This window comes from Polychytrium aggregatum, assembly GCF_025602895.1.
Source record: "Polychytrium aggregatum strain JEL109 chromosome Unknown BJ171scaffold_86, whole genome shotgun sequence".
NCBI classification, from domain to species: Eukaryota; Fungi; Chytridiomycota; class Chytridiomycetes; order Polychytriales; genus Polychytrium; species Polychytrium aggregatum.
In genome coordinates, this window is record NW_026516288.1 from 57,289 (window position 1) to 75,109 (window position 17,821).

Genomic DNA, 17,821 nt, shown 5'->3' on the forward strand with positions numbered 1-17,821 from the left:
GCGCCGCGATATGGTGCACAACTGCCTGCCTAAACATCAGAGGGTCTGGGTCCTGTCAGTTTTCCTGGGGGGAACATGCTCGGCTGGGACATGGGCGCTGCACCAGTCGTTGTGGTTGTGGGCGAGCTGTCCATCACGTGACGCGTGGCTTGGCTGTGTGCTCGGGACTGGCCGTTGGCGGATAGGTGCAAGAGCGCCGCCCGCACCATTCGTGAATCCCTCTCGCACTATCCAAATTTCTCTTTTGGAACGTTAGTTAAGCATCATGGTAAGTGCGGCAACGACAGCTGCGACACACCCATCCATCCATCCATCCATCCATCCATCCATCCGTCCATCCATCCGTCCATCCATCTGTCAGTGCACCGATGCACCGATAAATGCGTCTGTCGCGAGCCACTCGGAGCAGCGTATGGATAAGCGGTGTCGACGACGGTCGATCAAACCGCACCACCAGCCTCTCAAGCCCACCAACAACCCGAATAATTCACAAGAAGCATCCCGAGCAAAGCAGCCAGTAGAGCTGTTGATCACCATGATACTGCACAGGACCAAAGGACTCTTTGTATCTGATGGACGGCTGCTCGTTGGATCATCGGCTCGCGCTCTCACAGTATATCGATCAAGGACATGGGATTCAACAGAGACCACGGGGCGACATGATGGATGGCTGGGAGGATCGTGGATGAGTGGCCTGCCCATATATCTCGCGCGAGGCCGGTATTAATCAATCGGACGTCATTCGATCCCCGATGCGAATCGATGCCAACAGACTCAAAAGAGGAGGAACAATGGACGCAACAAGAAGGGACGCGGACACGTCAGATTTGTCCGCTGCTCCAACTGCTCTCGCTGCGTCCCCAAGGACAAGGCCATCAAGCGCTACCTCGTCCGCAACATGGTAGAGCAGGCTGCCATTGGTGATCTCCGTGTCGCCTCTGTCTACGAAGGTGAGCCCTCTGCTCAGTCGATGCATCCGATTTGAACGGTGTACCCAGTAATGCCCTTCTAGATTGGCTTGCTCACGCCCCTGTCTCTGCTTTTCCGGTACTCCAGAGTACGTTCTCCCCAAGCTCTACCTTCAGACTCTCTACTGCATTTCTTGCGCCATCCACTCTCACGTCGTCCGTGTTCGTTCCCGTGAGGGCCGCAAGGATCGCACTCCTCCCCAGCGCTTCCGTGCTGGCTTCAACAAGGTTTGTATTGAAGTTTACTGGATGCGGCTGCGACACGCCGACGAGCATGGAGCATGCACATACCACATACACGGCATAGCCGTCGCTCCTCAGGGCTGGTGAAGGGCTCCCAAGCGCAATGCTGCGGCGGTACTAATACGCGTGTTTGAACTCTGCTCAGGACCAAAAGAAGGAGGCCGTCAAGAAGGCTTAAGTTCTGTTGACTCTTTTGTGCTCGTCCTTCAAATAAAAGATTGTTTATTTGAGACGCAGTGAAACGGGCCCTCCTGCTTATATCGCCTCGGTGCATGGAGAACGCCCTCATCCACAGAGATCGCTCGCCTATGGAGCCAGGGAAGCGACTCTTGCTGCGAGCATTCTCGCGACTGAGATCACCGGGCTTCAGCATTGGTTCGGAGCCTGTAGTGTATGAGCATCGAGAATCCTGTTGAGGCTCGTGCGACCTCGTCCTTCCTGTGAATCCTGGGATCGCATGCTGTCATTTGAGTCAAACGGCAAGGGATGTACCTCATAGCCTACCCTCCAACCTCCATGATCTGCCAGGCTGCCGATCCCCAGGTATTTCGGTATGCCCCAGCAGATTTTATTCGGCGAGCACGAGACTGGTCGTCATCCGTGAGACTCCGCACCACTACTGTGTTGCGCTGGCTCGATATGGGAGATGATACTGGTCTGGCAACTTGCGCTGGGATGCTCCCCGTCGCTACTTGGATAGGTTTCAATGACGAACGAAGGCTCGACATATGCTGCATATGGAAGACTGTCGGTGGGGAGCCTCGCAATATCTTGAGGCGGGATGCTGGCCAGCGACCGTGGTCTTGGGAAATTGCGGGACTTGCTGCACTGGAACAGCACGTAAATCGTCGTGCACACCACGAATAGCGAGAGCAGGCTCATGCCTCCGATCCAAGCGCCCATGTCCCGGATGGGGTTCTCTGTGGGCCTGGGAAGGATTGTGTGGATTGGCGACGACGACGGCGGGAGCGATGACTGGACAGCTGCTGTGCCCTCGAGCCAGCCACCATTGGTCATCGCAAGTTTGATAGTTCCAGTTGTTTTCCAGTCGTTTGGCGCCGATTTCGTGGGCGTTGATTTCGTTGGCGTTGTCGTTGAGAAATGGAGAAGGGAGCTGCATTGGTATCTCGGCTGCACACATTCGTAAGCCATCGATCCTGGCCCTCCAACCGGCGCTGTATCAGCAACACCCTGCATATCCATAGCTTCGCATGGTCACTGTTGCTTGGTGGCTTTCATAGCATACCTCCAGTCCCGGTTGGCCCGGGTGAGGCACACGATGTGTTCCCGAGGCAGAGAATCAGTGGTTGAATGCAGCCCATCATGATATACGGCGACGTCAAACAAAGTCCGCTGTATCGAAAGTCGCAGTACTCGAGTGTGTCTTCGTTCCGGAACTGCGGAAGCGGCCCACAGAACAAATTGTAGCTCAGGTCGCTGGGTGATAGGATTTGGTGTTAGCGCTGTAGCACCGCGGAGAGCAAGCGAGTCCACCCCAGGCTTGACCCGGCCCGACTCACATTTCAATGAGATTCGGCGCCAGGAACGAAGGAGGGACGCTGCCAGCCATCGTGTTGTGGTTCATCCAGAGCGACTCCAGCCGGGTCAGGCCCGATAGGTCGGGGAAGGTCGTTGCGAAGGCATTGTTCGACAAATCCACCTCCACTAGATTCGTCATGTTGGACAAAGGCGAGATATCGCCGCTGAATTGGTTTTGATCAAGGTATCTGTGCAAAACCCGGGCACCACACCGCCGACACACCAGTTAGGCATGCTGGATCGGATCTTGTCCGCATTTGCACCGGATGCTGGATCGTCCTTTCATGAGCCCGATGGCACGATAAGCGCCACAGGCGCGATCCATGGGCCTTACAGCGCCGTTAGATTGAGTTGCCACAACGATGGGGGGATCGGCCCGACGATGATCTGGTTCGCCGACTGGTCGCTTTGGAACGGCGTATGGCTGCCCTGGCCAAGATTGCTGTACCAGCGATCGGGTTAGTGGCTCTGTTGGCTGCTGCGAGGCCAAGCGGACACATAAACGTACATTGCCTTGACCCTGCCGTCGCTGTCGCAGTAGATCGTCTTTCCATAAAGCGGGCGGCCGTCGTCCCCGACCTGGCCCATGCAGCAGTCCGAGCCTGTCCGTGGGAACAAGTGATCGGCTTGAATAAGTCGAGGGCGGTATGGCTCTGGATGATGCAGCGGCGTCCTACCGGGCGTCCATGGCGGAGACAGCAGTAGATCCTGCAGCACAATGGTGATGTGGTTGTGAGCACGGCCAGCCCCAGCATACACAAGCATGACCAGCCGCGGCGACGATGAGCCCATATCCTATCAGGTTCTCGGAAACCCACGCTGAAGAGCTCTTCTACAATGGCGCAATCCATGTCGTGGGTCATCCTGCTCTGTGCCTTGCAAAGATTGTCCTGTCTGGGGCCAGAGCGCTTGGAGAGAGAGCGACTCCCACCTGCTGGATCCACTCGCCGCTCCCGCAACCGCCCACCCAGGAGCGCGCGCTGGAAGCGAAAAAAAGGGGACTATTGTTTGGCTGCTGTTCAGAGCCGCTTCGAATCTGGTCCGCCGTCTGTTAATGGCCCAGTACACATTGGTGCCTCACGGCGGTCCGAATCCCACGAGCTCCCCTGGCAGGCCGAGCCCCGGATGTCGGCGAGCGCTGGCTGCACCAGCAGCTCTGCCATAAAGCCCACCCAACTCGGTTCTGTCCGGATCATCAGCTAGCTCTGTTCATTGGTGCATGCCGGCGGAGTATGCTCCTCTGGGAGCCGTGGATATGGTCCGCAGGTGGGTGCCGGGTGGGTTTCATGGGCCTCAGAACGAGCCGTATGTGCCGCCGAGAAGCCGATCGAGCAGCCATGTCGTTGTTTCTTCAAGGCCGATTCCCTCCTGGGCGATGCACTGGATGATGGCCCACTCGCGGGTGGTTTCTTTCAGAATCGGCTCGATTCCCATAGCTTCGGTGAGCCCGCTATTGTCCATTGCCGTGTCCAGGTCGTGCTTGTTGGACAAGATCAGCAGCGGACACCCGCCCGGGAGGAACGGGTCCTGCAGGATCTGGATCAGCGCCCCACCAGCGGTTGCAGCCCGGTCGGGATCGGTCGAGTCCACGACAAAGAGCAGGGCATGTGCATCAGCATAGAAGCATCGCCAGAAGGGAATGCTGACGCTTGCGCCGCTGATGTCCCAGAGCTGGATGTCGAGGTTGTCGCCGAAGCTGATGATGTCGTGATTGAACCCGACAGTTGCCTCGGGCGGGCCGCTTGCATCGTCTCCACGAAGCTGGTTGAAAACGGTGGTCTTGCCGCCGCCGGCCAGGCCGACGATCACCAGCACAAACTTGCGGGGCTCGCCTTTCCAGATGGAAGACACATGTGCGCCCATGCTTGCAGGGTCTGGTTCGTCTGCAGCAGCCGTGCGCTTGCGCTGTTGTCCGTGTGCTTCGAGCAGGCCCCCGCTTGCAGATGCATGGCCAAGGCCGTGGCTGCGCGGATGATCGGCTCCGGTGCGATTGGCCAACAGAGCAGCCCTGGCTTTTGGCTGTCCGTCGCTCGCCTGCATCCGATCGGCGGAATCGCTGGCCAGCACGTTCTCGCAGATGCTGGCTCGCGGGCCGCAAACGGCACCCGCTCTATGCGGTTGCTTGTCCGCTCTGTCTTTTGTCGCCTCTCGGCGCTTGCTGCTTGCCAGTTCGCTTGGTCATTGAATAGCTACAGCACACCATCCCGCCACATAGACATTGCATCTACTGCATATCGGCATAACACCTACTGCATATCGGCATCGTATTCGCTCGCCGTCCCTGCGCCGCACCGCTTTCACACGACACCTGCGATACTCCAAGGCCTCGTCTCCATAGCCTCCTCGTTGTTCTTCATCTCCGCGCTGTCGACATTACCGCTGCCTCGATGAAGAACCCGTCTGACACCAGCGCTGATGCCGACCCACAGTGGGACGCGGGCCAGGTCGACCCAGACGACTCCGAGCATGGGTTTCTACTTGCCCTTGACATGAACGGCAGCTCCTCAACCAGTCCGGGCCAAAAGCCTTATCGGCGACACAGGACTAAACCTACTCCGGCCGAACCAGGCTCCTCAAAGTCCTCCAGCGCGTGGTTTTCGTGGAGCAAGCTGGCATTCGCTGCGGCTTTGGTCGCCGTTGCGTCGCTCGTGATCATCACGGCCGTCTCGATGGGCGGCTCATCTCAATCCGAGCGCACCACTGCTCTGCCCGAGAGCCTCGACTTTCTCCAAGCCAACTCCAGCCAAGGCCTGCGCCTGTCGTCCTCCGTCATTCCCCGCCACTATGACCTCGAAGTGACTCCGGACTTGGAGACCCTTGGCTTTCACGGAACGGTCGACATCGCGCTGCTCATTACCGAGCCGACCTATCACATTCGCTTCCATGCCCTCGATCTCAACCTCTCGAACATCTATCTGGCCCAAGGCTCGACCAGGCTCTTGCCCACGCGGGTCGTTGAGGATCCACCCACGCAGACGTTCGTGCTGCTCTTTGGGACCATTGTTGGCGTGGGAGACTACCGCCTTTCCATCGACTTTGACGGCGTCATGGGCGATGGCGAGCCTGCTGGCTTTTATCGCAGCAGCTACATGGACGGCTCTGGCCAGAAACACTACCTCGCCATCACTCACTTTGAGCCCGTGTTTGCCCGAATGGCGTTCCCGTGCTTCGACGAGCCGGCGCTGAAGGCCAGCTTCAAGATCACAGTGTGCTCCGCCCTGACCGCGCTGTCAAACATGCCGCTCAACAAAACAGAGCCGGTGGGCGCCTCTGGCATGAGCCGATATGTTTTTCAGAAAACCCCGCCTCAATCCACCTATCTGGCCGCTTGGGGCGTCAGCGACTATTCCCGCGTAGAAGCACGGACCTCCAGCGGAATACCAGTCGGCGTCTATGCTCCATCCGAGTCCATAAACCTGACCAGGTATGCGCCGCTCGTCGCATGGTAGATGCCGATCTGACCAGGTGTCAAATCCAACAACTCGCACGATTGTCTGGAATGCTTGCGCTGAGTAGTCGCTTGAACATCCGCTTCAAAGGGATCCGTCCCTTACACCAATTATCTGCATCTGTCGGCCGTCGTTGCATTTGACATGTCTTCCGCACGCAGCTTTGCCTTGGATGTGGCAACACGGTCGATGGAATTTTTCCAAAAGCTCTACAACTACACGCTTCCGGTTCCAAAGATGGACCATTTCCCCGTTCCGGATTTCACCTGTGAGTTTCGCGATCGTTGGCAAGCAGTCCATGGCGATCGATGCTCACTGCCGCGGCTGGCACAGTCCTGTTTGATATCGGACTGACTGGCCGGCTGGCTCGGTTCTTGGACAACAGCGGAGGGTATGGAGAACTGGGGCTTGATAACGTATGAAGACAGCCTGCTACTCATCAACCGCAGCTCGGCTCCCGCCCAAGATCTCCAGGCATCGGCGATGCTGATCGCTCATGAGATTGCTCATCAGGTCTGGCAGATGCGAGCGGCTCCCACGCAATATCGATTCAAGGACTGTACCGTCTGCATTGTCCTCCATCAATATTGGACAGCCGCATTAGTCCTTGCTGGCTGACACTGTCGATTCGTCGTTTCACAGTGGTTTGGCGATCTTGTCACGATGGCCTGGTGGGATGATCTGTAAGACCAGTTTCTTCACGCTACGATGCTTGAGACGGGACCTCTTGGTGCCGAAAAAGAGCGCAGTCTGACGTTCATGTTGTCTATGGCATCTAGGTGGCTCAATGAAGGCTTTGCAGAGTTTATGCAGTACAAGAGCGTTGCTGCCCTGCACCCGGACTGGGATTTACTGTCTCAGTTCTTCGTCTATGAGCATCTCCTCGCCTTCGAAGCCGACGAATCAATGTTCACCCACCCCATATACCTTCCCGTCGCCGACCCTCTTCTGCTTCCCATGCTCTTTGATGATGTGACTTACAACAAAGGCGCATCGGTCATCCGTATGCTCGAAGACTGGCTCGAGTCCGCTGACGGCGGGCACCTCTCCTGTGGGCAGTTCTGTCGTGGTCTCAGGCAGTACTTGGTACAGTATGCCGAGTCGACTGCCCAAACTGCAAACCTGTGGCATGCGCTCGACGCTGTTGGGCCCGAGGCCCACAAAGGAATCGTTAACGACACCATGTCCGGTTGGATCAGCAACCCAGGCTTCCCTGTTGTTCTTGTATCCGCGCAGAACGGGTTTGTCCGTTTGACTCAGTTCCGCTACACCCTCTGGAAAGACACAAACGCAACCGAAATCTCGAGTTCTTGGCAAATCCCTGTGAGCTATCGCATCCTTATGGATCCGCACTCATCCCCGACTCATGCAACTCCAGCAAAGACCGTGCTTATGAATGGCCACACAACCATCATGACTCCGGCTCCTCGAAACTCGCTCGTTCTGATCAACCGAGACCGTGTCGGGTTCTATCGCGTCATGTTCGACTCTATCGATTACTACAAGCAGCTCTCGCACTGGCTCAAGAGCAGCCCCTCGCTCTTCTCTCCAGCTGACCGTGCCGGCTTCTTGTCCGATATCTGGGCGCTTGCAACCTCGAATCGACTCGGCCTCCAGCTGGCTATGGATATTACAACCTTTGTTGCCAAGGACCGTGATCCGACTGTGTGGCGCACCTGCATCTCGGTGTTCAAGCAGATGGACAGACTCGTTGGTGCCCATCCATTCATCGAGGCATGGAATCAGTACAAGTCTAGCCTCGTGGGACCCGTTGCTGCAGAGATCGGATGGGGCGCGTTTGCTGCGACGAAGAGCCGCTCCGGATCAAAGCCGATTCCGGCTCACGCACTCTCGCTCCTGCGATCTGCTCTCATTCCGTACGCCATCACCCTGGGTATCCCCAGAGTTGTGTCCACGGGACTCGAGCTCTTTGACGAGCTCCTCACCGGAAACCTCCACGATGCTCCCGACGAGATACTGCCATGGATATACTCTACCGCAGTGATGCACTCTTCCAACCTGACAGAGGCATACTACATCCTCTGGCATCTACGCGAGAGCCTTCCTGGAGACACCGTTTCGCCACTGGCACAGACCCCACTCCAAGCTCTACAGAACCAAACCATCAAGATCATTGAGTCTGGCGAACTGCGCCCGCAGATGATCGTTCCCATGCTCTCGTCACTGGCCGGCGCCAAACATGGTGCTTCGGTGGTCTGGAGCTTCTTCCTCAGCCATGCGGACCAATTCCTTTCCGTCTCGTCAAACAGTGCCTCCCAGGCCGTGGAAAAGTGCGTTTCACTGCTCGAGAGCGCACAGCAGATTCGACAGGCGCAGGATTTAGTGGGTGGACCTGACGGCTGGATGGATGCTGAGCCCGGCGAGTCTGGCAGTCGAACTGGGATCAGGAGGGGCTTGGAGCGACTTGTACACTCCTCCAAGTTCAAATCGGTGGTTCTGAAGGGATTTAAAGCCCACCCTGAGTAAGCTCAACATAGCAGGATCTGTTCCTGGTTATGGAGGTGTTCAAAAGCGAAATGGGACTCTTTGTTTTTGTGTTCGATTTCAAGTGTTTTGGATCCTGAATACACTCATGTTTATCCAGCGCGCCCGAGGATACTGCTGTTCAATCGCAGTTGTATTGGATGCAACCGGTGTGTGCTTATCCACTAGATAGGGTCGTGGCACGACCATTCTGTGCAATTCGATCGCTGCAGCATGTATTAATCTGTCAATTCGCGGCACTTGGCCAAATGCCATCGTGCTGAAGCATATATGACTCTCGGTTTTATTGAATGAGCTGATCGTCTACGCCGCCAGTTTTACGGAGCAGTCTCATGATGACAGGGTCGGCGGTAACTCTCGGAGGCCGGTGTATTAGAGATCCAGAATCGCACGCCGACAGCCTCGTGGACAAGATGACTTGCTTCACTTTGTGAGCGCTGGAGCGTGCGCCTAGCTGTCGGGCAGCTCCTCGACAATGTCCGAGCCGTCGTCGCCCTGGGTGGCGCCATAGCTCTTGTCCAAAGCTTGGAGAATGTTGCGATCAACAAAAAACTCAATGTTGGACGTGGACTTTCGACTCTTCATCTTGTGGAGGACTTCCAGCGCCTGCTCGTGATTGCCGCTATCAAAATGGCACTCGACCAACAACGCGTATATGTCGCCCATTCGGACTGCATACTGAAGCGAGAAGAGGGCGGTGAGTCTGTTGGACATTTGCTCCAGCGACTTCCACGCTTCTTACAGGTGGGGCCACCAACCAGGGCAAGGATCTGGATCCGCTTACCTCGATGTCCGGTTCCCGCAACAGTGCTTCGCAAATCGAGAATGTCTTTTCAACATCGGTCTTGGCGAGCTTTCTGGCCTCCACGAACTTGGACACCAGGTAGATGCGGCGATCCATCGATGCGAGTTGGGGGTCGTCGGCCCCTCTGTCTTTGCCCTTCAAGGAGCACTTTGCTGCTTCGCGGAACGCGCCAAGAGCCTAGTGCATGTATCAGTCAGCGTATTTGATAAACAAATGCCAGGCCGACCGACGACACCGAGCTAGCACGGTGTCTATGATGCGCAAGAAGAACAGCATTGTATCTCCGCCACAGTAGAGGGATACACTCAGAGATACCGCAGCGCCTTCCACTATCCGCCGTGGGCAGTACCAGCCACCCAGCATCGAGACAGATCCAAGAATTCTCACCTTTTCGTAGTTCTGATACTCGTCGATCTCTACCTGTGCGCAGGCTTGGTAAAATCCAGAGAGCGAATCAAATGCCTTTGCCTGGGGCCAAGCGCAGCTTGCTGTGAGAAATATGGGCCAGTGCTTCCATCTGCCTCCTTGAGCAGTGTCTCCAACGCCAGCGATTGATTTACAATATCCGAATGCGTTGCTATGGCGTCCGTGGCGATCGAACAGGTCGTTACACCCTTTGCTGCCTACCTTGCTGTAAAACAGTATGATTGCCTTCATGATCGACGGATAGTTCCTCCAGTCGAGTGTTTGGAGGTAGTTTGCAGCCAAAACGTAGATTTCTTTCTGTTTTGGACCCGAGACGTCTGGTGCGCATGGTGAAGGTTGATGCAGGATGGGTGAGTACAGTGGATTCCTGACTTTGGTGCATATGGCTCGCCAGTGGCATCAGCACTTACTGGCGAAAAATATAATCTTCTCAGTATCGCCTGATTTAAGCAGTGACTTCATTGCCTGCAGCCGATCGCCGCCCTGGTGATTGCATTGTGGGTGAGTGAGTGAGGGCGCAATTTGCAGTTCATGGCGTGGCTCTATCGCGAGTCTTGTCGTCTCGATTGAGACCCGCTCTGTGTACCTGGGTGAATTTCTTGCATGCGAGATGGTAGGACCTTTGCTGCAGACAGCACTGCGCAAGTTTGAGACACATTTCCTTCTCCTCTGCAGTCTCGCTTCCGCTCTTATCAGCTTGGATCAAGTCAGCCAGTTCCTCGGTGATGGTAACACCGTTTTCCTGTGCGACTTGGATCGCCTGCATAAATGAGATCAACCGATTGTTTTAGCCACGGGTGAGTATGCCGTTCGAATAGATTGCTTTGTTAGTTTGTGAACCAACCTCGTCGACGTTTCGTGCCTTCAACAGCAGACGAACAGCTTGGGTGTGCTGCTGGTTTTCGATGAAAAACTGAGCGCATTTGGAGAGTAATTTTGGGTCTACACCCTCACCAAGACTCTCCACTGATATATCCCACAAAGAGGTGTTAGATTTACCAATATTCAGTGTTATTGTGCTGCGCTACAGCACTTGGACATTTCATCCAAACTTCAGCCGCCTTGTACACCAGACAAACTCTGACGTTCGCGATTTGGCTAGGTCCTTCAGAAGAGCATACTGTCTCTGCTCTTGATACGACAGCAGTACCAAGCTGGCGCAGTCAACGATGCAATATACCCTCCAGAATCCTCCGGGCCAGTCGGACAGCTTACCCAAATCTTGGAGCATCATGTGCTGCTTCGAGTCGAAGCAGAGCTGGAGCGCTTTCGAGATGTGGCCGCTCTTGTAATACAAGCTGATAGCCTTGTCGAGATATTTTCGCTTAGCCTCGTAGTAACTGGAGGTAAAGCGAGAGACGGACAGAAATCAAAGTTGTTAGAGCTCACAGACAAGATTTCGTATTGCGCGGGGCGCCTGCATGCACTGCAGTTGGTGGTACTTCCAGGCAATATGCATGGCACCAACTGGTGCGGATTCTCTACACGAACCGTGCGACGTTGAGCATAGACTCCTTGGAGCCCTGAAGGGCCAGATACATGAGCTGATCATCCATTCCATGCAGCTGGGCGATCGAAATGGCTTGTGTGAAGCACTTTGCTTTGGAGTAGAACGATATGGCATCCGAAATCTAGGAACAGGTGTGTTTAAACTGTGGTCAAACCCGGGTATCCTCACAGCTGTGCCACATTATATATGTGCCATACATTGCCTTCGTTCTCGAGGTGGTTTGCGATAAAGTACGCGGCCGCCGGCGAGTTGCTTTGGTCGGCAAGCTTCATGGCCTACGATCGGTGGTGTATTCCATCAAACGAATATTAACTCGCTTGAGAGGCATCGCACTACGCGAGAGAGTGCCAGCAAAGACGGGTCTGGCCACGAGTTCAGACAGATCGTACCTGGTCAAGCTTGCCGATACAGCAGTACAGCCGAACAATGGCAATATTATCGCCGCTTTGTTCGTAGAACTTGAGTGCCGCTTCGTAGTCGCCCGTCGATTCGAGATACTGTGCCCACCACTTCTTCAGAGGCTGATAAATGATTCCAGATAAAGGACAAACTCGTTATTTCCGCTCGACATTTTGGCATTGCCTTGCCAAAGGATGCGTTGCTTTGGCCACTGTCCTGTGGCAGACCCTACCTTTGATTCGGACGAGTCGATATAGTCCTTGAGCTCTCGGTCTCGGCCAGCGAGCAGTCGCGGAATCTCGTAACTACGGGGTCATCGGTATTTGTCAGATATCTTTGGGATTGCGTTCGCTTGCCGCAAGACTTCCCAAGACATGCGCCCACTTTTTGACCCTTACTTGCATGCCGACGACTTTTCAAAGGCTGCAATCGCTCCGCTGATGTCGCCGATTTCCTGCAGGTATCGTCCGAATTTGCAAAAAGTCGAGCGGAGGCTGATCCGGTCACGACTGGCGGCCGTGTCGAGAGCCCATTCCCAGTTGCCCGAGCACTGCGGAGACGACGACTTGGGTTAGTTCACAACAAGGCTCATCTTGGCGGCTCGAAGGGAGCGGCGGCCCACCTGGTAGTATTCATTCAACAAATCGTATCGCTGAGCACTCAAATACAGCTCCTCGACATCATTCGTCATGCCTGTGTGTGTGGGGGGGGGGAAGTGTCGGATGACAGGAGAAAAGGTGGCGATAGATTTATCGCAGTTAGCCACAGCCTTCGTGTGATCAATGCCCCAGAGATGGACTCACACCGAGCCCAGGCCGATACACCATATAGTGCCACTTGATGTATGTGTCTCACCCTCCGCTGCGACATCATACTTGTCACCACCTCGCCTTGCCCGCCATCGTCCCAAATGCAGGCTTACCAAGATATGTTGCTGCGATTGCAGCCTTGACGTCGTCCGACTCGTTCTTTGCTTCATTGAGGGCCGACACAGCCTCAGCGTATCCCATGCTGCCCAAACACATGACCGCCACATCCATTCGCTTCATCTTGACGCACTTCCGCGCCATGTTTTCCCACACCCGCTCGTACTTGATGAAGCGAACTGCCTGGTGACATCGCCGCCAAGCTGTCAGATATTCGGAGCTGTGACCACAAGAGCCATCCAGGCACGGGTTCTTCCTATACCCATCTCCTTGCCTGCACCAGCATACCTTGAGCGCATCATCGATGTTGCCGGTGGTGAGATGGAAGCTGAAGTCCGTCATTGCACGTAGGGTAGATGCATCAGACTCTTCGATTCCAACATAGTCGTGTGTGGGCTTTCGGAAGACTGATGTTGTGGTGGTCTCGTTTGATTCATATTTCTGGATTCGCCACGGGTTCGCCAAAGGAGGAGGATAGGTTGCGCTGTGTGAGCTCGAGCGTGCGGCCATATCAAAATATGTATCGCGTCTGGAGGCAGCATCCCAGTCACCCATGCGTCTCAAGAGAGGGTACAAACCTGCATGAATATGTGGAACGGCAGATTCACTTCGATCAAGGTATCGGCGTCACTGGCAGAATACCGATCCTGGAACACGATTCCGTGGGTTGAAACCACAAAGAAGGAGCATATCTGAAAGCGATAGCCATGAACAGCGTTGGCGCGAAGTGCCAGGCTACGTGCCCTGAAACCCGTTGATCGCAGAGGTTGGATGCTGATGCTGCGTCGGAAGTCGTCGTTGCGGTACTAAACATACCTCGTTGGACTGCAGACTTTGGCTGTCGGTCGATGATCCTGCAGCATGACCACAGTGACAACGTGTGAGGCTTATCCACTGACTTGGCCAGTAGTGCGGCAGATTTGGTCCAAGCCGTGAAGAATCTGCACCACTTGCTATCGAATTGAAACGAAAGCCATCTGACGAACCTGAAAGTGTCGCATAGGCCTGCGCCTCACAAACTAAAATACGAGGATCTGTCTGGTCCCAGAAGTGACTTGTGACCTATTGAGTAACGGCGCGCGGATTAAGGACCGTGGTGTCCACTCATTTGTGCATACGAGCCAAAGGGCACATGTCGAGAACCCATGGGAGTGTTTGACTGACCCGAAGATTCTGCTGCGAGAAATCGTACTGTAGAATCTCGTCGTGATCGACATCGTAGATCAAGAGTCCTGTGTCGATACGCGGGTTGTTTGAAGCCTCTGCAGCGGCGTCGATTCAGCACAACAAGTAGTGCATCTCAGATGCCACGCATCAGCTGCGATCTTTGGCAAGAAGCTTTGCGACGGCTTGCCGCGATACATACCGTCGCTCATGGTTGTAGCCAAGATGCTCACAAACGTGCCACTCGAGTTGTGTTTGATCGAGAGCAGCTCTTGTATGTTGATGGATCTGCAGTCAGAGATGGTTAGACTCTGCCGTTTAGCGCTTATTGAGCCAGAGCCAGAGCCATTCGAAGCGACGCGCGGAGGAGTGTGGTATTCAGGACACCACGCGACCACAAAAATACTGGGTCGGTGGCTGGCAATGCAGCAATCAAAACTCGGTGCAATTTGGGTGACTCAGATACTTGCTCGTCGATCTGCTTTGTGCAGATGTACTTTGGATCTTTGGACGATACGTCGAAGAGCTTGATAAAGTTATTGGAAGTTGCCTGAATGCGTCAACCGAGAGACCCAAGGAGTGTCACCAATTGCCTTCCGCATCAATCGAAGCCGAGTCCTCGATCCTTCTCTGTAAGGCGAGAGCTGCAGGCAAGGGATACAAATCACAGAAGCGATGCGACATTCCAAATGTTGCGACTGCAGTTTCCCATCTTACAAGCAATAAAAACCCGTGGCTGACACGGAGTGCGATGATCTCGCCTTCCTTCTCAGACACCGAGACGGAGGTTTTCATGACACCTTGCAAGTTGCACACATCAATCGCTTTCTTGGCCAGATACAGGGCTGTTCGGTCGACCGCGATGAGGAGAGAGTCTGACGTGATGGTTCCGATAACTTGGAAGTTTGTGCCATCTGGAGGGGTCAGTGAAAGCGAAGCTTATCGTCAGAACAAGCGTCGAGCACACCGGTCAATCGCTCAGGACAGAACCGAGTCCACATGAACGCGGATCCGAGAGGACCGTGATATGTTGGGAGCAGGGACAAGGCCACACGCCCGGCACTGCGATTTGAATCGGCTGAAGAGCTTGCTTGCGAGTCAGCCATACAACCTTCTCCAAACTCGAATATTTCAATTTGCGTCCCGTCCCAGATCGCCAAGTGATTGGATGACAAATGAGCACCCTTGATTTTGCCCGAGAATTCGACTTCGTATGGCTCGAATTTCTGTCAGTGTGTTCATATAAATGTCGATATTAGATCCGTAACTTGAACTCAAATCGATGAATGCGATAGCCGGGGCGAACCAACCTCCTTCGATGGGTTGAAGCATAGAAGCTGCTTGGGTGACGATTGAATAACTGCCAGCTTTCCGTTGGTTGCCCAGTGCGTTGTCGTCCGAGTCAGGATTTTGACAGAGTTTTTCTTGCGCACCGAGAGTAGGTTGGAGGATCCGCCTGTTTGTCCGTTGTAGTGCAATCGTGTATCAGCCGCAAGAAGACACACTGACAATCACAACGGCTGTACTCAGTGGCCGCACTGCGGGCCAAGCCTCCGTGATTCCGTACCCCAGTGCAGCTCGTCGATGCATCCACCGGTGTTGATTCGAAAGGCGATCTGCTCCGATAGGAAAGATACAGGCAATTATGGCGCGGTTCAGTGAAGGCACGGTGTCGCTGATAGTCCAGTTACGGACTTACTTTCCAATCGAAGCCCAAGTGCTTGTCATCCTTCACAACTTTGTTCAGTCTCCAGACAATCACATGTCCAGAGTCGGTGCCGGCTGATTGATTTCACCCATCCCACACAAAATAGCGTCCAGTAAGAAACGTGGTAGATCGTTCAGCTCAACGTTGCATAGCGTGATCCGTGGCATTCGTTCCAACGAGCCTGGCCATCGTTTGGGCGGTTGGGCTGTCGCTTCATATCAAGTGACGCACACAGCTTACCTGCAAGCATATTCTGGCTGCTGGAATAGGAGAGGCAGTTGAATCGGACACCGTCGGCATCTGTCAGTGAAGAGAATTACAGTCATCAGCCACTCCATTCTGCCGCCTTGCGATCTCTTGCGTTGCTTGCCACAGTTCTTGCACTCGGGGTGAAGACCGGCACGAAGGTAATGTGCCCGATCACTGTTGACAGACACCCGCGAGGGACCCCACCTGGAATAGTGAGATTTTGGGTCTCTTCGTTCAACAGGTCCCAGATTTTGACAAATTGACCGCAGAACGACAATGCCAATGTTCCAACACCGATCCAGACTGCCTGGAGATTCTTGCGGTCGTATCGAGCACCGGCGCTCAGTTTCATCTGTCGCATGCGGCAGCGCCAGATCGACCATTCAGACACAATGAGTCGAGCCCTTTAGTACATCTTGTCGATGAGACTAACACTGCAGCACGCTGGAATTCGGTGCTGCTGCTATCCAAGCCCACACCGGAGCGCTGAGCGCGAATCGCTCCGCTCCAGCGACACCAGGATTTGGATATCAGTCACAGCTGCGATCCCAAACAGGCGCGTTGCTTACCTCAAGCTCCTGCGACAGCTTGCCGTCTTGGGTGAGGTTGTAGCGCAGCAGGACGAGCTCGCTGCTGAGGGCAAACAGGATGTCCCGGTCTTTGATCTGGAAGATTCCCATGGAAATGACCGGCGGCGAGACCGAGGCACTCTCGGCGCAGTGCCCCATGTCGTCGGCATAATAGAGGGATCCCGAGGTTGTAGTCAAGAAGAACGGAGGGCTGTCCGATCGCCTGTTATAAATGCAAGCAATGCCAATCCGCAGAAAGTAAAGCATAGGTGGCATCAGCGCCGCTGCGGCCATAGTGTGGGCACATGCAAAATCTGGGAGCGGGTGGTGGCTGGGGCGGCCTGGCGACCTGCAGGTTGTCGGTCTGCGGAGGGTGAGGAACCGGTATCATACCTTTGATCGCGTTCGGATGAGCGGGTGCTCCGGAACAGGCAGAATGACACCCCTCCTTTCAGTCGATACTGGCAGAGCGAAGTGATTCGTCCGCGCTGATCGACTTTCCAGACGACAACAACCCCGTCCTGTTGATATGCAGAGACGCATGAGCGACGCGTGAGACGCTGCTTTCTGCAATGTGACGTCGTCGTGGGCTCTCAGGGATCCCTGACGCATCTTTGACACGACCGGCTTTTCGCCAAGGACCAGCGAGCCTCACCTGGTCGGCGCTGATCAATCGGTTGCCACCAAAGCTCCACTCCAGAATGCCAACGGGGCACTGGTGGATGTTGCCCTCTCGCAGCGCTTGTTCGGCATCGCACCAAACTCCGACCGTGCCTGAAAACATATCGATGTTAGAATCATGTCCGGCGGTGAATGACATCGAGGGAATCAAGTCACCTGCGTCTATGCTGCCCGTGTTTGCGATCATGAATCCGCATCCCGGCCGCCTGAGCTACCTGTTGACCATCCGGCAGCAAGCAGCCGACGTGAGGGATGCCAAGTCATCGCGCACACTTTGGCCTCCTTCTGGATGCTGGCCTTATCGAGACGGGTGCCCTCGTCTGAAAAGATCTCGATTGAGCCATCGTCCTTGGCAGCAGCGAGCAGAGGTGTTGTCCTGTGCCAAACAGTCGAGGAGTAGTCTCCATCGATCGTGCAGTCTTGCCACATGGCGCCGTAGGTCTGTGTGGGGTAATTCTGATGGGATGCAAGAGCGATTCCCAAAGCGATTCCCAAAGCGATCACCAAAGGCGATCCCACACGAATAGAGACGAAGCACCTGTTGATGGGATTGGCGCCATGGCGGGAGCCGGGCCAAGGACGGACTGCGTGATTGGTCTGGCTCGGACCGACAGCGCCATCTCATGCCGAGGAGGCGAAATCTGAGGCTGGACGCCCGGGCGCTTCTCGGAAACGCAGGT

General features: G+C 55.0%; 5 protein-coding genes across 5 annotated transcripts; 2 read left to right on the top strand and 3 right to left on the bottom strand.

Annotated features, from left to right (window-relative positions):
• The first annotated feature begins 223 nt into the window (after window positions 1-223).
• BJ171DRAFT_532538 (uncharacterized protein) lies at window positions 224-1,447 on the top strand. The gene is made up of 4 exons (XM_053112785.1): window positions 224-268; window positions 773-950; window positions 1,057-1,196; window positions 1,357-1,447. Exons 1-4 carry the CDS (start codon window positions 266-268, stop codon window positions 1,387-1,389), a joined length of 354 nt encoding a protein of 117 aa, XP_052962077.1. The 5' UTR covers window positions 224-265; the 3' UTR covers window positions 1,390-1,447.
• A 323-nt stretch (window positions 1,448-1,770) lies between these two features.
• Window positions 1,771-3,828, bottom strand: BJ171DRAFT_303577 (uncharacterized protein). Its single transcript, XM_053107016.1, has 7 exons — window positions 3,569-3,828; window positions 3,428-3,458; window positions 3,259-3,352; window positions 3,085-3,192; window positions 2,732-2,938; window positions 2,458-2,648; window positions 1,771-2,204 (listed from the first exon to the last, which is right to left on the bottom strand). Exons 1-7 carry the CDS (start codon window positions 3,611-3,613, stop codon window positions 1,915-1,917), a joined length of 966 nt encoding a protein of 321 aa, XP_052962078.1. The 5' UTR covers window positions 3,614-3,828; the 3' UTR covers window positions 1,771-1,914.
• Window positions 3,829-4,043: 215 nt separating this feature from the next.
• BJ171DRAFT_431660 (ADP-ribosylation factor family-domain-containing protein) lies at window positions 4,044-4,613 on the bottom strand (the record flags this gene model as incomplete). Its single annotated transcript, XM_053107902.1, has 1 exon — window positions 4,044-4,613. One exon carries the CDS (start codon window positions 4,611-4,613, stop codon window positions 4,044-4,046), a length of 570 nt encoding a protein of 189 aa, XP_052962079.1.
• A 358-nt stretch (window positions 4,614-4,971) lies between these two features.
• BJ171DRAFT_532541 (peptidase family M1-domain-containing protein) lies at window positions 4,972-8,810 on the top strand. The gene is made up of 5 exons (XM_053112786.1): window positions 4,972-6,174; window positions 6,361-6,467; window positions 6,585-6,712; window positions 6,842-6,882; window positions 6,979-8,810. The coding sequence occupies exons 1-5, from the start codon at window positions 5,138-5,140 to the stop codon at window positions 8,684-8,686; spliced, it is 3,021 nt and encodes a 1,006-aa protein (XP_052962080.1). The 5' UTR covers window positions 4,972-5,137; the 3' UTR covers window positions 8,687-8,810.
• Window positions 8,811-8,914: 104 nt separating this feature from the next.
• On the bottom strand, window positions 8,915-17,631 carry BJ171DRAFT_572993 (uncharacterized protein). The gene is made up of 33 exons (XM_053113701.1): window positions 17,357-17,631; window positions 17,116-17,234; window positions 16,854-16,981; window positions 16,461-16,683; window positions 16,096-16,243; window positions 15,883-15,942; window positions 15,634-15,716; window positions 15,502-15,550; window positions 15,245-15,390; window positions 15,046-15,160; window positions 14,652-14,848; window positions 14,393-14,484; window positions 14,137-14,222; window positions 13,935-14,032; window positions 13,757-13,832; window positions 13,587-13,624; window positions 13,349-13,462; window positions 13,059-13,211; window positions 12,767-12,953; window positions 12,467-12,537; window positions 12,243-12,394; window positions 12,077-12,149; window positions 11,835-11,966; window positions 11,643-11,720; window positions 11,427-11,566; window positions 11,151-11,275; window positions 10,780-10,901; window positions 10,522-10,695; window positions 10,346-10,418; window positions 10,137-10,252; window positions 9,897-9,977; window positions 9,489-9,686; window positions 8,915-9,382 (listed from the first exon to the last, which is right to left on the bottom strand). Exons 1-33 carry the CDS (start codon window positions 17,568-17,570, stop codon window positions 9,155-9,157), a joined length of 4,089 nt encoding a protein of 1,362 aa, XP_052962081.1. The 5' UTR covers window positions 17,571-17,631; the 3' UTR covers window positions 8,915-9,154.
• Window positions 17,632-17,821: the final 190 nt, after the last annotated feature.

Bases quoted from the DNA above. Each gene is read 5' to 3' on its own strand.
- BJ171DRAFT_532541 (XM_053112786.1), top strand. From the start codon at position 5,138: ATGAAGAACCCGTCTGACACCAGCGCTGATGCCGACCCACAGTGGGAC. The intron at 6,713-6,841 runs GTCTGGCAGATG...GTCGTTTCACAG, and splicing joins CTCATGAGATTGCTCATCAG to TGGTTTGGCGATCTTGTCAC. The intron at 6,883-6,978 runs GTAAGACCAGTT...TATGGCATCTAG, and splicing joins ATGGCCTGGTGGGATGATCT to GTGGCTCAATGAAGGCTTTG.
- BJ171DRAFT_532538 (XM_053112785.1), top strand. The intron at 951-1,056 runs GTGAGCCCTCTG...CCGGTACTCCAG, and splicing joins TGTCGCCTCTGTCTACGAAG to AGTACGTTCTCCCCAAGCTC. The intron at 1,197-1,356 runs GTTTGTATTGAA...AACTCTGCTCAG, and splicing joins TCCGTGCTGGCTTCAACAAG to GACCAAAAGAAGGAGGCCGT.
- BJ171DRAFT_303577 (XM_053107016.1), bottom strand. From the start codon at position 3,613: ATGACCCACGACATGGATTGCGCCATTGTAGAAGAGCTCTTCAGC. The intron at 3,353-3,427 runs GTAGGACGCCGC...TCCCACGGACAG, and splicing joins GTCTCCGCCATGGACGCCCG to GCTCGGACTGCTGCATGGGC. The intron at 3,193-3,258 runs GTACGTTTATGT...TCGCTGGTACAG, and splicing joins GACGGCAGGGTCAAGGCAAT to CAATCTTGGCCAGGGCAGCC.
- BJ171DRAFT_572993 (XM_053113701.1), bottom strand. From the start codon at position 17,570: ATGTGGCAAGACTGCACGATCGATGGAGACTACTCCTCGACTGTTTGG. The intron at 15,391-15,501 runs GTACGGAATCAC...ACGGACAAACAG, and splicing joins CATCGACGAGCTGCACTGGG to GCGGATCCTCCAACCTACTC. The intron at 13,463-13,586 runs GTATGTTTAGTA...TATCGCTTTCAG, and splicing joins AAAGTCTGCAGTCCAACGAG to ATATGCTCCTTCTTTGTGGT.